The sequence below is a fragment of the Brassica oleracea genome, chromosome C4 (assembly GCF_000695525.1).
Source record: "Brassica oleracea var. oleracea cultivar TO1000 chromosome C4, BOL, whole genome shotgun sequence".
NCBI classification, from domain to species: domain Eukaryota; kingdom Viridiplantae; phylum Streptophyta; class Magnoliopsida; order Brassicales; family Brassicaceae; genus Brassica; species Brassica oleracea.
The window spans coordinates 1,432,885-1,447,246 of NC_027751.1; the positions used below are offsets into that span (position 1 = coordinate 1,432,885).

The window sequence follows — 14,362 nt, forward strand, 5'->3', positions numbered from 1 at the left end:
ACCTTTGTGAGTCTGTGACCATCGGTGTGTTTCATGTATTGTAACAATACATGAAGTTAATGTAATCAAGAAACTTTCTTTTTCCCTAGAAATTTATTTATATTGGCTTTCTGTTGATTTGAAGATCGTTAAACTCAATGTCAAAGAAGCTGGTTTCTTTGCTTATTTCCATGATAAACCGCAAAAAGAAACATGCATACAAAAAAAGCAGCAAGACCATCATCATCCGTAGCAGCACAAGAAGGTAGATGAGAGAGAGACATATTCACATATCAAAAGGCACACGTTTATACAGATCAGAAGCCAACCTAGGCGTGGCAACGGCTTGAACAGGAGTACGCATGAAAGTAACGATTCCAGGGTTTCCAGACATATCAATATCCTCCGGTTTAGTCCCTTGAGGAAGTGTCCAAACAAAGTGGTGAAGCAAATGACTCAACATCGAAGTCACCAAGCTGATACCAAGTTGCGCACCAGGACAAAACCGTCTCCCCGCTCCAAACGGAAGCAGCCTAAAATCATGTCCCTTCATGTCAACATCTTCTTCCAAGAATCTCTCCGGTCTAAACTCTAATGGGGTTTTCCATACGGCCGGGTCTCTGCCCACCGCCCAAACGTTCACATGAACGTTTGAACCTTTTGGAATGTTGAAGCCTCCTATCTTGACGTCTGCTCTGGCTCGGTGAGGAACCATTAGAGGCGTTGGCGGGTGCAGCCTGAATGTTTCTTTAACCACGCATTTCAAGTATGGCAAGCTAGCGAAGTCTGCCTCGGTTAAGACCCGGTCGTGGCTAATGACTCTGTCGAATTCTTCTTGCACCTTTTGTTGCACTCTTGGATTCTTGATCATCTCCGCCATAGCCCATTCAGTTGTTATTGCTGCCGTGTCCATCCCTGCCGTGATCATGTCCTGCATAGACACACCATTTACCCTAACGTGAGAAACAAGCAATTTATACATAATAAAGTGTCTGAATAGTTACTCCCTCCGTTTCTAAATGTAAGTAATTTTAGTTAAAACCATTTTTTTTGAAACACATTTAAAAGCATTATTTTAGTTAAAAGCATTAGTTTTAAGAAAATTGTTAGTTTAAAAAAAAATATCATTTAATGTTTAAATTCAACAAACCATAAGAAAACATATATTATTTTATTGGTTACACAATATTCAATAAGTACATTGAAATGTGAAAACAACTTATATTTTGAACAATTTTTTTTTCCCTAAAACTACTTACATTTAAAAACGGAGGAGTGTTATGTTTCTCAACTGATCGCATTGGCCCGATCTAAGATTTATGGGGATATAAATATTTTTAGTTTAATTTTAGTAAAAAAACACTTTCAAAATTTTAGGGATTATGCGATCTATGTATCTATACTATTAAAGCAGGATCCTATTGTCCCTTTTACCTTAGCCTCCCATTTCTTTACTAACATCGCATGTTTCATTAAGGGCAATCAAGTAATATTAATAATACATCTATATTGGGCCATTTTTTCGGATCCAGTCCACTGTCCACATCAGATCTCTCTTGGGCCATTTGGGCCGATTAAGAAATCAGATCCAATTCTCACATTTTTTTTTTCCTTTGGGCCATTGAGTCCAAGTTCAAATAATTTTTTTTCAACTATTCTTAATTTTTTTTTTCTTTTCTTAATATAATTTAAGCAATAATAAAAAAAAATGATTTTTTCATTGAAAATTATAAATCTTTATTAAAAGTATATAATTATTTTTATTAAAAATATTAACCACATAATAAAATTAATTTATCAGAGTTATACCAACTTAATTCAATTAAAAAATAAAGTTTAATTTTTTAAACATAAATAGTCATTTAAAATGAAACATGATAAAAAAAGATAAAAAGTTTAAGTTTTTTATAAAATAATATATGAAATATGACATTTACTAATTATTTGTCAATTGAAAAAAAAAAAAAATCCGCGTTTTCAAAATCTAGTTAATTCTTTAAAATTAAAACCATCCGGATGTGTCTAGAACCATTCATGTCCATTTAAGCACTAAAACATACCCATAAAAGACCAATGATGATGTCCTCGCTAAGATCATATTGATCCTTCAACGTAAGCAACGCATCTACGAAATGCTGCTTAGGTCCACTAGACTTTTGACGGACCAAAGTGTGCTCTTCCATGATAGCTCGAGTGAGGAGGTCGCGGCGAGCACCGTGCTCAGCAAACGCCTTCTCATCTGCCGGACACATCCACCGGAGCCAGGGGATGTGTTCAGCTATAGACAGTGAAGCACCTAGCTTCAGACCGTTGGACACTATGGCGTGGAACTCAAGCCCCTGCTCGTCCATCACACCGTCCGCGTCCACGAAGCGCTTTCCGAACACTAGCCGCGTTATGTTGTTGAACGCAACCGCTCCTAAGTACTTTCTCAGTTGTATTCCTTTGTTTATGTTTTCTGAGGTTATGTAACCAATTCAGCATGGAAAAAGCTATATTGATTACTGAATTACAAATTTATAACTAAACAACAATACCATAACTAAGATAATTTACAAACATATCATAAAAATATATTTGAGGTTGATAACAAGTAACAACAAAGATAACATAAAAAACATAATTATATTTGATCCTTCCCCAACGTAAAAAAAAAAATCATGTTCGAAATATCTAACTTAACTAGGTAATAACCAGCGCCTTGCACGGAATGTGATTATTAGTTTCGTTATTTTTTAATAAGGAGACATTAATCTGTTTAATCTGGATATCAGTTCGATTTTAGGTTGTTTTTTTGGTTTTTAATCTCCTAAAATATAACTATCATTTTAAATAAATATTTATTTGGTTTGTTCGGTTAAAATGTTTGATGTTTTTATTTTTTTTTCCTGTGATAATCAAAAATTACTATTATTTGTTTGTTTTCATGTTATGAATCTTAGACAGTCGTGATGTCGAACCAATGGTTTCATATTATAGTTTCTAAACAGATAATAGTTAAAAAAAAAATATTAAGACAAATCATTTTACTACAATTTGGTCGATAGTGAAAGAAGAGTTAAGAAAAAGAATATTTTAACTTCCAAAAAAATGAGATATTTCAGTTGTAGTAAATGCTTAGTTATAAGGTGCCCACGCACATGTATGTGTAAGTAAAAGTATATAAAGATGGTTGATAAATATATAAAATTACTGTTAATTAATAGTAAATGACATTTTTTTTCAAAATAATACATGAAAAATAATTTTTTTTAAAATGAAATTATTTTAAAACAAAAATATTGTAAAATTTTATAAACTATAATATATAACTTATATATAATTCTTTAAATATATGTGTATATATATATATGCATATAACGGATCAAATTGAATATCCGTTCCTATAAATATTGATATTTGTGATTTGTTTCTTTTTTACGGATATTGCATTTTAGTATTTGATTTTCTTCGTAGAGTAACGGATATCCGGATTTTTCGGTTCGAATCAAGACGGATAACAAATCGAATCAAAATTTATGAATAATTTGTCCAGCTATATTCGTAAAGAGTAAAAATAACGTAAAGAAGAACCATGCATGTGAGTTTTATATTAAAAAAATGTAAAGTACATAATGTGAACATATTTATGTAGAGTTTGGCTGAGAAGCTCTCTACATGTGACATGTATCCATCTTAGTGTGAACGCATTTATTACAATGCTTCTACACGTGACATGTGTCCAGTTTAGTGTGAACGCATTTATTACAATGTTTCTTTTTTAATATATAAGGGATATATTTTAAAATTGAGTTCTCAAATATTTAAGATACATAATTAAATATCACTTACTGCTTTTTCTATGTTTAAAATATATTTTTTGGTAAAATGCTAAATTGTTTAAAATATTTTAAATTGTATAAAATAGAATTCTCAGCAATTCTATTGGGAAACTTCTGTCTTGAATATCTTAAAATTTGCAAATAATAATAATTTACTAAAATTTATATTTTAAAATAAGTGAGAATTCATTTATACATATCTGTAAATAATTATTTAAGATATTTATAAATTAGGTTTTCAAGTATATATAATACTTTTTGATAAAATATTTTTAGTTTAAAAAAAAATATTAATCAAATAAGGTGATCTAAAAACGATGACGTACCAGGAAGTTTACAGTCTCTGAAGACGGACTCGACCATGGCATTGACCTCATCTTCACGGATAGGTCTAAGTGACTCGAGTCGTTTAGGTGTGAAGAGCTCAAGCATGCAAACTTTTCTCACCTTTACGTAATGTGGCCCATAATCCGCCCATATTAGATCCTGACCGTTGCGACTGAATGCTTCAGTTGATCTGTTCCGGTGCCTGTCGGCGAGTTTCTGGTCGTGATCTTTGAGCACTTCCTTTGCTAGCTCGGCACTAGATACGACAACATTTAGAATCGAACCTATCCAAACCGATATGATTGGTCCATAGGTTTGTGCCCACTCATAGTAGCATATGAACCGGACATGTTTTATGTCGCAGAGGTTACCGATGATTGGTTTAGGGAGTGGGCCCGGTGGGAGCTTGAATCTTAGCCGTTGGATCAGTTTGTAAGACACGACTGCGGCGATGGCCGCCGTTATAAGAAACCATGACATGAGTTTTTATTTGGTGTCAGTGATGAAATCGAGTATTACTAAAAAAGTGCAAGTCAAATTCACTTTCGATACAGATCTGGTCGAGACTTTGATTTATATTAGCCAGGTACTTGGTGACCGAATTTTTTATGTTTGTTATAAAATACTTCGTTCCACGTTTTAGAAGAATAGTTGTTTTTAAAATATAAATTTTGTATTTTATAAAATACTATAACAATAGTAAAACACAATTTTTAAAAAATTTAATTAAACTAATCAAAAATTACTATTGGTTTAATTTTATTAAAATGATAGTCATAAAATGATGCGTTTTATATAAATTCAAAATATATTTTTAATATGGGTGAAAACATGAAAGTTCTAATTTTATGGAATGGAGGAATAATACCACATTAGTAATTTTTACTGTTTTTAGTAAACTATCATCTTTCAAATGTAAAACGTGAAAATATATAATTAAACCGCAAAATTCATGGCACAAACAATGTCGATTATTATTATTTTTTTTTGGAAAAACAATGTCGATTATTGATTTAGGGGAAAGTTGGTAGGAAAAGATAAAAGAAACAGAGGGTGACAATTAACTTAGTTGTTTTGATTATCAATGAGTCTGATTGATAATGACAGTAGCTTTAAAATTTTTGCTCTAAAAAAAAATTTGTAGAATTTTTGTTGTGGTTTTAGATTCTAGTGCTGTAAATTTTTATGGAAAGCACTAAAAAATTGTTTTGGATATTTGGCTCTGCAGAGCACTTATACAGCTGTAGGTTATTTCAAGAAATGTGATTTCAAAAAAAAAATTAAAGCTTGATTGCTCTGAATTTGGTGCTGTAGAAATAAATAGGGCTGTGGACAGCACCTACATCAACTACCAATCACCCCCAATATTTAGATTTGAGGTTATAACCGTTTTTACTATTATGGAAATTTATTGGCGAAGAAAACAAATTTCATTAATTACTTTGATGTTTCACTTGTAATCTAATCAACTGAGGTGAAATCCATTTGCTTGAGCAACTGAGCTGCTTTTTTTGTTACTGCAGCTTTTCATGCATATTTCATATTACAGTTAGTGAAGACATCTTTCTGGTGCATTCTTTATGAGCTATGAAGAAAACGGCTTGCCGATGGTTGGGTCCATCGTGTTAAATCTGTGATATCCAGATGACATGCCACAATCCTGAACTCTCTTTTAATTTACAAAAAAAATAAAGTTGTTCGTTTTGTTTATTGTTAGCAAAATGTTTTCACTTGAATGTTAAGCATTATTGGTGTTCAAACACATGCATGCATGTTAGCTAGGTTTTAAAAAGGAAACGCACTAAAAGGAGAAAATATTGCTTCTAAGAGTCAAATCAAGTACTAAAAGGCTAATTATTTACCAAATCTCTATTGGATCAACTGGTTACAAGATTAATTGTGAGACTGTGAAATGTTTGATTTATCTCCAAATCTACTGAGCATATTTAAAGGACCCATATACTTGTCTAGCCATGTGATTCCAGGGCCAGTTCTTAATTCTTTTGTTTCATAACGAGAAAAAAAACGTCTGATCAGTCGAGTAGGTGGGTAAGTGGGTTTGGTGAGACGTAAAAACTATTCATTTTTGTGGATTTTTCTGTACGAGTCTTGTGATTATTATATACGTTAAAGTGAGTTCAATGATTCATAAATCTGATTCTAATTGTGACACAACAGCAACAATACCTTAAAAAGCAGACTATAACTTTTATATAATTCAATCATAAATTTTGATTTACTAATTGCATTTTAACCTTCTTAAAGTACATACATAATCGGATTGTCACTTTATGGATTGATTTAGTCAGATTAAGTTATATTAGTTGATACCATTAATGTTGAATGTAATAGTCGGCATTTTCGCTACAAATATCTTCGCTATACAACTCTTATTAACTGAAATGTCTGCTTTAGTGATACATTTGAAGAATGATGATTTATGTGTTAGAAATCACTAATCCCACAATCATAAGTTGGTGCCAGATCAAAAGAGATTTTCTTTTTTTGAACAAACCTTCATTAGATTAAAACTTCAAATTCATACAGAATTTTCATAGAAGGTTTAACTTTCTTCAATAGTTAATGGGCTCTGGGCCGCAGTTGGTATGATTCTCAGTATTGTTCTTAAGAGTGCGAATGCTATGTTGACTTGAAGTTTAATGACCAACATGGAAACTTGACAAAAATAAAACTTGGAAACTTGACCATACATTGGCTTTGTTTATTCTAGCAAATTTAAAAGAGAAAATTGCCAAAACGGAACAAAAAAACAACATAGTTGTCCATATGGTATAAAACCATAGTACGTATAATATTTTTCATAATCTCAAAACTAACATTTCCTTAATCAAATTAAACATAAATTAAAACCATTTTTAAAAAGTTTAATGGAAAATGATATAAAAAAAAGGTAATCCCATAATGTTTTAGAAAGGAAAAAAAATGTAAAAACAATTTAAAAAAAAGAACACACGACACATATCAAAAATATCCCGTAACCTAATTGCATTTGGTTTCTAAAATCCTCCAAACTATTCTTTTAAAATCCTCTAAGGTAGAATTTGATTCCAATAACAGTAGTCTACCCCCTTTATCATCAGCCAAAAAAACCCATCATGTGCTTACACTAAATTCTCAAACACCACATATTGTATAGATATGCATCGTAGAACAAAAGTTTTTGAAAATCACAAGATAAACTATGGAGAAATCATAGATTGATGAAGAAGAAAAGCCAAAATCATTTTTTTTTTTATATTTTGACAAAGAAAATCGACCAGGACACGTTTTAGGAAATTGGAATATTTTTAGAATATTTTCTTAACTGAAACTTCCTTAATTTTCGGAAAAAACTGGTTTTTTATCCGTAAAAGGCACCTTCTACATTGTGTAGAACCATGACAAAAATTCTGAATACAATTTCTACTTTTTGTAGACGTTCGTGTTAAGTTTAGATTTCGCATACCCAAAATTTTAGAATACTTCATAAAAGTAGAAACTACATTCAAAAGAAAAGTAGCGATCTTTACAATTAGTAGAATTCACATTCTCCATATTTAGAATTTTAATCATTTTTAGATTGTTTCTTCTAAAAAGAAGTAGATGGACTTGTTTATTCTGGAATTCGTTTTCTACTAACCTATTTTCAGTAGAAGCGAATTCTACTTTTAGTGAAACGTAATTTTAAAATTTTATTTATCAAGTTTTTTAACCAAAAAAATATGTGTTTGTGTATATAGGTGTTTTATTAATTGTTTATATTTTTTTAATATTTTTTTGGATTCATAAAACTATTTATTTCATTAAATTTCAGAAATAGAAAGGGTAAAAGAGAGAATAAATGGACAAATATGGTTTTATACCGTAGGGACAACTATATTGTTTTTTGTTCCGTTTTGGCAATTTTCTCAATTTAAAATACATCTAAAATAATCAAATTCATAATGGTATCAAGAACAAACTTCTCAAGGGGAACCAATTTCTTTCATTATCTTATATGTCCTCTTTTTACAGGATTTTTATGACTTGATGTAAAATTATTAGCTTGGGAAACCTTTTTGTCGTTCATGATTTACCTATTTTTTTATTGAAAAATAAAAAACTAATCAAAATTTTAAAATACAGAAACTAATATGAAATTTGATCTGATCTAATAAAATTATGGATTAATAGTAATACTTAAAAGTAAACGAGAGAATTCATGATAAAAATATACTTTTATATATATATTTAGATTATTGTGAAAATAGCTTTAAATGAATGATGCGATGAAGGTAATAGGTTTTTGATTTTGATAGGAAGTAGTTAAACGTTTTGATTCGTCGTATCTAAATCATATATCGATTAGGTTTACATGTTTGGTTTGTTAGGTTAAATTGGTTCTTATATTTAAAGGGTTAGATTTATACAACAACCTTTTAAACAATGTTGTGAACCAACACTTACTATATATGAAACATAGAAAATTAAGAAATACAATTTGATGTACCTTCACTAACCCAGAATATAATGGTATGTAGTTGCGGATGAATACCAAATGAAGTGATTTACATAGCTTATAGCTAGTTAACGATCAAAATGGATGGTACATAGAACCCTTAGTTACTCTAACAAGTCAAAACTATTAATAATACTTTTGAAGCAAGAGAAGGTATTCAAACTTACAAGTATCAAAAACAAGGTACTCTTCTCCCCAACTTTGCCTCAAAAAAAAACATCTAATTAGCATCGTGAAACATTATCCCCATTTTCACAACAAAAAAATCACAACCGCCAGCGATGCTTCCTTCTCAACCGCCTGAACTTTACCCGTTTCAACATCCTCATCAGCTTCATCGAAAGTTGGCATGATCGAGAGACTATTTTTTTTTTTTTTGGTAAAATGTTAAATATTATACCAATTTTCAAAATTTTGTCAGAAATCGAGAGACTATTATTGCCACTACAACACTTAACCGCTTCTAAAATGTTATCTTCACAGCGTGTTTCTTTGTCATCATCGTCTACGTGTTTGTCCCATAACACGGCGTAGACTCCCACCATTGAAACAACCAGTCCAATAACCCTGAAAGTTCAAATATAAATTCCGGTTTACATTAATTACACGAATGAACCAAGACTAAACCAAATATATATCATAATGAACCGGTTGCTAACGTACCCTTCTAGGTAGATTCCTTGGCCGAGAACGAAGAAGCTCATTATGGAGACAATGACGACAACAAGAGGGTTAAAAGCAGTGACGAACACTGGTCCCTTTCTCTGCATCATAAGTCCTTGAACGTAGTAAGCTATGCTCGACTACATTAATGGTTAACTAACCCCTACAAAATATTTAGTTTTAATATACTGAAACCTATAGTATTTAGTGTTGTTATTCTAACCACATTCAATATTTGTATTAGTGTATTCTAAACTCTCTTTCATGGTATAAGAGAATCTTTCTTTTTTATCAATTAATTTAGTAAAACTTCATATGCTCCCTAAATCAAATGACAAACCACATTAAAATCGCTATTCTAGAGAAACATATACAACAAAGGTTCCAAACCACTCGGAGCATCATCATATGTTAATTCATGGTATAACTATGCATTAAAACAATATTGTCATATTTTTTGAACTTTTCTTAAAATCTATATGTTAACCCTACAAAATATTCATTTTTCGGTAAATAGTTAATATACTGAAGCCTATAATATACAGTGTTGTTATTCTAACCACATTCTATATTTGTATTAGTGTATTCTAAACTTTCTTTCATGGTACAAGAGAATCTTTTTATTTTTTATCAATTAATTTAGTAAAACTTCATATGCTTCCTTAATCAAGGGACAAACCACAATAAAATCGCTATTCTAGAGAAACAGAGACAACAAAGGTTCCAAACCTCTCTGAGCATCATCATATGTTAATTCATGGTATAACTATGCATTAAAATAATATTGTCATACTTTTTGAATTTTTTTCAAAATCTATGTGTTAACCCCTACAAAATAGACAATTTTTTCGGTAAATGGTTAATATGCAGAAGCCTATAATCTTTAGTGTTGTTTTAAAATTTCTAGCCAAATTCTATATTTGTATTAATGTATTCTAATCTCTCTTATATGGTACATGGACGTACTTCTACTTTTTTTTATCAATTAATTTAGTAAAACTTGATATGCTCCCAAAATCAGTGGACAAACCACAATAAAATCGTAGTTCTAGAGAAAGGGAGAAAACAAAGGTTCCAAACCTCTATGAACATCATCATATGTTAGTTAATGATACAACTATGCATTAAAACAATATTGTCATTTTTTGAATTTTTCTCAAAATCTATGTGTTAACCCCTACACAATATTCAGTTTTTTCGGTAAATGGTTAATATACTGAACCCTACATTTGTATTAATGTATTCTAAATTTTCTTTCATGCTACAAGAGAATCGTTCTATTTTTTTATCAATTAATTTTGTAAAACTTCACATGCTCCCAAAATTAGTAGACAAACCACAAAAAAATCGTAATTCTAGAGAAACAGACACAACAAAGGTTCCAAACCTCTCTGACCATCATCATATGTTAGTTCATGATACAACTATGCATTAAAAAAATATTGTTATGTTTTTTTGAATTTTTCTCAAAATCTATGGGTTAACCCCTACAAAATATACAGTTTTTCGGTAAATGGTTAATATGCATAAGCCTATAATCTTTATTGTTGTTTTAAAATTCCTAACCAAATTATACATTTGTAAATGTATTCTAAATTATCTTTTATGGTACATGCTTATCGTTATATCTTTTTATCAATTAATTTAGTAAAACTTCATATGCTGCCAAAATCAAGGGACAAACCACAATAAAATTGATATTCGTGAGAAACGGAGACAATAAAGGTTCCAAACCTCTCTGACCATCATTATATGTTAGTTTATGATACAACTATGCATTAAAATAATATTATCATATTTTTGAATTTTTCTCACAACCTATGCGTTAACCCCTACAAAATATTCAGTTTTTCGGTAAATTCTCTATATACTGAAACTTATAATCTTTAGTGTTGTTTTAAAATTACTAACCACGTTATACATTTTTTTTAATATATTCTAAAATCTCTTTCATGGTACAAGGACATCGTTCTATTTTTTTATCAATTAATTTAGTAAAACTTCATATGCTCCCTAAATTAGTGGCCAGATCACAATAAAATCGCTATTCTAGAGAAACGGAGTCAACAAAGGTTCCAAACCGCTCTGACCATAATCATATGTTAGTTCATGATACAACTAAGCATTAAAAAAATATTCTAATATTTTTTGGAATTTTTCTCAAAATCTATGTGTTAACCCCTACAAAATATTCAGTTTTTCGGTAAATGGTTAATATGCAGAAGCCTATAATCTTTAGTGTTGTTTTAAAATTTCAAACCACATTTTACATTTGTATTTATGTATTCCAAACTCTCTTTCATGGTACATGGGCATCGTTCTATTTTTTAATAATTAATTTAGTAAAAATTCATATGCTCTTTAAATCAGTGGACAAACCACAATAAAATCGTTATTCTAGAGAAACGGAGACAACAAAGGTTCCAAACCTCTCTGACCATCATTATATGTTAGTTCATGATACAACTATGCATTAAAACAATATTATCATATTTTTGAGTTTTTCTAACAACCTATGCGTTAACCCCTACAAAATATTCAGTTTTTCGGTAAATGCTCTATATACTGAAGCTTATAATCTTTAGTGTTGTTTAAAAATTAACAACCACGTTATACATTTGTATTAATATATTCTAAAATCTCTTTCATGGTACATGAGCATCGTTCTATTTTTCTTATCAATTAATTTAGTAAAACTTCATATCCTCCCTAAATTAGTGGCCATGCCACAATAAAATCGCTATTCTAGAGAAACGGAGACAACAAAAGTTCCAAACCTCTCTGACCATAACCATATGTTAGTTCATGATACAACTAAGCGTTAAAACAATATTGTAATATTTTTTTTGAAAATCTATGTGTTAACCCCTACAAAATATTAAGTTTTTCAGTAAATGGTTAATATGCAGAAGCCTATAATCTTTAGTGTTGTTTTAAAATTTCAAACCACATTTTACATTTGTATTTATGTATTCCAAACTCTCTTTCATGGTACATGGGCATCGTTCTATTTTTTATTAATTAATTTAGTAAAACTTCATATGCTCTTTAAATCAGTGGACAAACCATAATAAAATGGCTATTCTAGAGAAACTGAGACAACAAAGGTTCCAAACCTCTCTGACCATCATTATATGTTAGTTCATGATACAAATATGCATTAAAACAATATTGTCATATTTTGATTTTTTTATTCAAAATCTATGTGTTAATCCCCCTACAAAATATATAGTTTTTTTGGTAAATGGTTAATATACTAAATTCTATAATATTTAGTGTTGTTTTAAAATTTATAACCACATTCTATATTTGTACTAATGTATTCTAAACTTTCTTTCATGGTACAAAGACATCGTTCTCTTTTTTTTATCAATTAATTTAGTAAAATTTCATATGCTCCTTAAATTAGTGGACATACCACAATAAAATCGCTATTCTAGAGAAACGGAGACAACAAGGGTTCCAAACCGCTCTGACCATAATCATATGTTAGTTCATGATACAACTAAGCAATAAAAAAATATTGTAATATTTTTTGAATTTTTCTGAAAATCTATGTGTTAACCCCTACAAAATATTAAGTTTTTCAGTAAATGGTTAATATGCAGAAGCCTATAATCCTTGGTACATTGACATCGTTCTATTTTTTTATCAATTAATTTAGTAAAATTTCATATGCTCCTTAAATTAGTGGACATACCACAATAAAATCGCTATTCTAGAGAAACGGAGACAACAAGGGTTCCAAACCGCTCTGACCATAATTATATGTTAGTTCATGATAAAACTAACTATGCATTAAAACAATATTATCTTATTTTTGAATTTTTCTCACAACCTATGCGTTAACCCCTACTAAATATTACGTTTTTCCGTAAATTCTCTATATACTGAAGTTTATAATCTTTAGTGTTGTTTAAAAATTACTAACCACGTTATACATTTGTATTAATATATTCTAAAATCTCTTTCATGGTACATGGGCATCATTCTATTTTTTTATCAATTAATTTAGTAAAACTTCATATCCTCCCTAAATTAGTGGCCCGGCCACAATAAAATCGCTATTCTAGAGAAACGGAGACAACAAAGGTTCCAAACCGCTCTGACCATAATCATATGTTAGTTCATGATACAACTATGTATTAAAACAATATTGTAATATTTTTTGAATTTTTCTCAAAATCTATGTGTTAACCCCTACAAAATATTCAGTTTTTCGGTAAATGGTTAATATGCAGAAGCCTATAATCTGTAGTGTTGTTTTAAAATTTCAAACCACATTTTACATTTGTAGTTAGGTATTTCAAACTCTCTTTCATGGTACATGGGCATCGTTCTATTTTTTATTAATTAATTTAGTAAAACTTCATATGCTTTTTAAATCAATGGACAAACCATAATAAAATCGCTATTCTAGAGAAACAGAGACAACAAAGGTTCCAAATCTCTCTGACCATCATTATATGTTAGTTCATGATACAACTATGCATTAAAACAATATTGTCATATTTTGATTTTTTCTCAAAATCTATGTGTTAAACCCTACAAAATATATAGTTTTTTGGGTAAATGGTTAATATACTAAATCCTATAATATTTAGTGTTGTTTTAAAATTTCTAACCACATTCTATATTTGTACTAATGTTTTCTAAACTCTCTTTCATGGTACATGGACATTTATTCTATATATTTTATCAAATAATTTAATAAAACTTCATATGCTCTCTAAATTAGTGGACATACCACAATAAAATCGCTATTCTAGAGAAACGGAGACAACAAAGGTTCCAAACCGCACTGACCATAATCATATGTGAGTTCATGATACAACTAAGCATTAAAAAAATATTGTAATATTTTTTGAATTTTTTTCAAAATCTATGTGTTAACCCCTACAAAATATTCAGTTTTTCGGTAAATGGTTAATATGCAGAAGCCTATAATCTGTAGTGTTGTTTGAAAATTTCAAACCACATTTTACATTTTTATTTATATATTCCAAACTCTCTTTCATGGTACATGAGCATCGTTCTATTTTTTAATAATAAATTTAGTAAAACTTCATATGCT

The 14,362-nt window shown here is 29.9% G+C and overlaps 1 protein-coding gene across 1 annotated transcript; it reads right to left on the reverse strand.

Moving 5' to 3' along the window:
- Nucleotides 1–150: 150 nt before the first annotated feature.
- LOC106340718 (cytochrome P450 98A3-like) lies at nt 151–4,714 on the reverse strand. Its single transcript, XM_013779564.1, has 3 exons — nt 4,127–4,714; nt 2,040–2,437; nt 151–910 (listed from the first exon to the last, which is right to left on the reverse strand). The coding sequence occupies exons 1-3, from the start codon at nt 4,605–4,607 to the stop codon at nt 266–268; spliced, it is 1,524 nt and encodes a 507-aa protein (XP_013635018.1). The 5' UTR covers nt 4,608–4,714; the 3' UTR covers nt 151–265.
- Between the last annotated feature and the right edge of the window lie 9,648 nt (nt 4,715–14,362).

Bases quoted from the DNA above. Each gene is read 5' to 3' on its own strand.
- LOC106340718 (XM_013779564.1), bottom strand. From the start codon at position 4,607: ATGTCATGGTTTCTTATAACGGCGGCCATCGCCGCAGTCGTGTCTTAC. The intron at 2,438-4,126 runs GTACGTCATCGT...ACATAACCTCAG, and splicing joins CAGAGACTGTAAACTTCCTG to AAAACATAAACAAAGGAATA. The intron at 911-2,039 runs GTATGTTTTAGT...GTGTCTATGCAG, and splicing joins TCATCATTGGTCTTTTATGG to GACATGATCACGGCAGGGAT.